Consider the following 3,204-nt stretch of genomic DNA (forward strand, 5'->3'; position numbering starts at 1 on the left):
CACACACACACACACACACACACACGCGCGCGCGCACAAACTCATGTTAATTCATATACAGAAGTTCTATTATTCATATCTGGTACTAAGTGCCTTATGCTTACAAATTAGAATATCAGAACTACCGTTTATTATTTTTTTAGTTGATATGTCGGTTGCTTCGAGGTAGACCGTCTCTTTTCCTCTTGAGAGTCAAACGTCACTCGTCTTTGGCTATTCGTCTTTGGCTATTCTTCGAATCTTATTGCCAGTACGCAGTGCTTGAAATACCTTATGTCTGGGCGACTAGGCATAGTGCCCATCGACATACTCGTAGCCCTGATAATACCTCGCAACGTTTTGAACGATCGAAGCGTCTGGTCTTCGGCAGAGGGAAAATCGCTTGTCTAAATCGCGTGAAGTTTCAATATCAAGATCTCTGTAACACCAGTGATACCATTATTAATACAACGCTTTTTACGTTGTATACATAATATTTTTTAAACATCGAATAATCGTGGTTATTAAAAAGTAAAGAATTTATGAAGGTAAGTATTTAAATTTTTAATAATTTGTCATGCTAATTAATATCTTATTACAATTTATTTCGTTAATATATACGGAGAATAGTAATGCATTTGAAATGACAAATGAATAAATTCTCGTTCTAATAATGGCACAATGTACGATTGAATACGACATGCTAAATTGGGAGATAATTGTCTTCTCTTTTCGATAGATATACAATAGGTTATTAAACGTTAGTAGAACCTGTCGCGATCGTATTTAATTATTAGCATTTGTGATACATCGTTTGTTAATTACGATGCGTGTGAGCTTTGTATTGTAATATTTTAAAATAATGGTTTACACATGTTCTTTGACGGGACACAGTTATATAACTAATTATGTTCGCGCTTGAAACACTAAAATACTCATACGTAACGCCGATATATTATGTAATAACTCTCTTAATAATCCTCGAACAAATAGAAAGATTTTCATTATATGAACTATTTTTCATCTTTCACATATAATTGATCCGCAGAACACAAATTATCAGAAACATACCATATAATTTCCTACTTAACAATGAAATTGTTACATGCAATATGTATTACATTACACGCAGGGAAATTATATAATGATATTGATGTAATATTATCGTGAGTGTTTTGCGGGGAAGTATTAATATAACGTAATGCGATCGCTTAATACAGTTAAAACAAATCAGTTTTATTTATATGTTTTCAGTTATATGTTTGTCATAAATATCTGCGATTGTTGCATTTATTTTGTCTTGTTGTTTTAGTTTTGACGATGGGTCGTAGAAAAAGAAATTCGAAAAGAGTCTTTGTCACTGAGAAAATTTGCGAAAGGAAGATAGCGGAAAAATTAAATTCCGACGAAAAAGAGGCGATAGAGGAACAAAAAGAAAAAAATCTTTTTATCAATGAAATCGCGATCGACGTTTACTCGCGTTTGGAATTGCCACTCGTGTATCCAATGCAAGATGGATCGTTAAACGACAGCGATGAAGAGGACACTGTCGAGCTGAATTTCTGGCCACGTTTTGTCTTCGTGTCGAACCTATGTCTGATCTGCATGGAACGATCGGAGGAAACCTGTGAATCTTGCGGCATGGTTTCTTACTGTACCGTCAAACATATGAAGCAGGATCGACCGAAGCATCATGACCTGTGTAAAGTTCTCACTAAAGTTTGTCAGATCGGAGGTGGCTTGTCATTACTATCGGAACTCAGCGCAGATGATTATCGGATTTATCGGTTGAAATTGATCGAGATAGTACAGTGTCGCTTGGACAGGCCTCTTCAGCTCTGGGAAAAAGAGATTCTTCTTTATCCCCGCGTTTGTTGCAGTTGTCGTCGCTTCTCGACGACTTTAAGGTGTTGCCCGACATGCGGAATCGGCTTATTCTGCGAGAATCATGACGGTGGACATGAAGAATGGTGTCGAGAGTTTCAGGTGTTTCGTAGAATGCTGTTCATGCAGCACAAAAACGGTCATATAGAGCCTGAGATTCCGGATACCTTCCAGAAAGAACCGCTTCATTTACCAGACAATTTTGATCTGTTAATAGCACAGCTTTTCGGTTGCTCAACATATTATTTTAATATGGATTGCTATACGTACTGTAGTCTCTCTCATATATCATCTATTGCATTGACAGCTTTGTATTCTATGCAAATTTCTTGCCAGAATTGGAAAACTATTGATACCTTTGTGGTTCACGTAATAGGTGCCGAATTTCAATATGAATGTATAAATCTGCACGTGTGGGAGAAACTTTTTCTGCATCTCCTCCCGAATCTAAAGCAACTCAAGTTGATATTCATTGGTCCGGAACTGAGTCTGCCGACGGTGCCATTAGACCTGTTAACCACTGTGAAGATCTGTTCGTCTTGTAAATCATCTGGTCGACGAATAAAAATTTCGTTCCATCCTAAAAAATTTTATCACGATTTCTGTTATTCCAAACAATTTATAGAACCGCATTTCGTATGTCTCTTTAATCCGGGTCTTTATCGGGAAACTGGTTTTAAAAACAAAGATACGTGGCCGGAGACAATACGAGAATTCTGTAAAATGAAAATTCCCGTGTGCGTGACGTCTTACACGAAGCAGGAAATTCCACGAGAGATGATTAGAATAAAATCGATCGCTGATGTAGAAACGATTTTGGAGCCACAAAAAAATCCATTCGCTTCAATCAAACCTGATAGAAATTTCGTTAGTGACGAAACAGCGCCACTTATCTATAAAAATTATTATCTCACTATTGTTAAAGGAAAATTATAATTAATAATTTGAGAGAGATTTTCTTTTGAGATTACTTTACATTTAATTCAACGCGAGTGTCTTTCTGGAATACTTTACGTTTGAAATATTTTTTTATATCTTTTAATTTCTATTAGAGGGTAAGACCACGGTAGACAAACTGTCAGCCATCCCCATGTGTGGTTACATTGCCAAGAACTTTCTATAAATGACAGTACAGTTGGCCGACAATTTATCATGTGCTCTTGCTCTTATCTTTAATTTATATGTTATTATGTAAAAAATGTTATATATGAAAAATTTTAAAGAGATTATTACATAATGTGACAACTAAAGTTGGCGAGTTACGAAATTTGATGTATATTATAATATACAATCATTTTTTGTTATTATATTGTAATCTTTAGTTCAAATTGGAATTAAGTT

At 35.5% G+C, this 3,204-nt stretch overlaps 2 protein-coding genes across 2 annotated transcripts in view; one reads left to right on the forward strand and one right to left on the reverse strand.

Moving 5' to 3' along the window:
* Positions 1–190, reverse strand: part of LOC108687826 (solute carrier family 41 member 1-like) — a 12,274-nt gene extending 12,084 nt beyond the window's left edge. The window contains exon 1 of the mRNA XM_018193812.1: positions 126–190. The gene's annotated coding sequence lies outside the window, so the exon portion shown is untranslated. The remainder of the gene's footprint in view (positions 1–125) is intronic.
* Positions 191–342: 152 nt separating this feature from the next.
* On the forward strand, positions 343–2,966 carry LOC108687865. The gene is made up of 2 exons (XM_018193878.1): positions 343–527; positions 1,292–2,966. The coding sequence occupies exon 2, from the start codon at positions 1,300–1,302 to the stop codon at positions 2,797–2,799; it is 1,500 nt and encodes a 499-aa protein (XP_018049367.1). The 5' UTR covers positions 343–527; positions 1,292–1,299; the 3' UTR covers positions 2,800–2,966.
* Positions 2,967–3,204: the final 238 nt, after the last annotated feature.

This window comes from Atta colombica, unplaced genomic scaffold (assembly GCF_001594045.1).
Source record: "Atta colombica isolate Treedump-2 unplaced genomic scaffold, Acol1.0 scaffold219, whole genome shotgun sequence".
NCBI classification, from domain to species: Eukaryota; Metazoa; Arthropoda; class Insecta; order Hymenoptera; family Formicidae; genus Atta; species Atta colombica.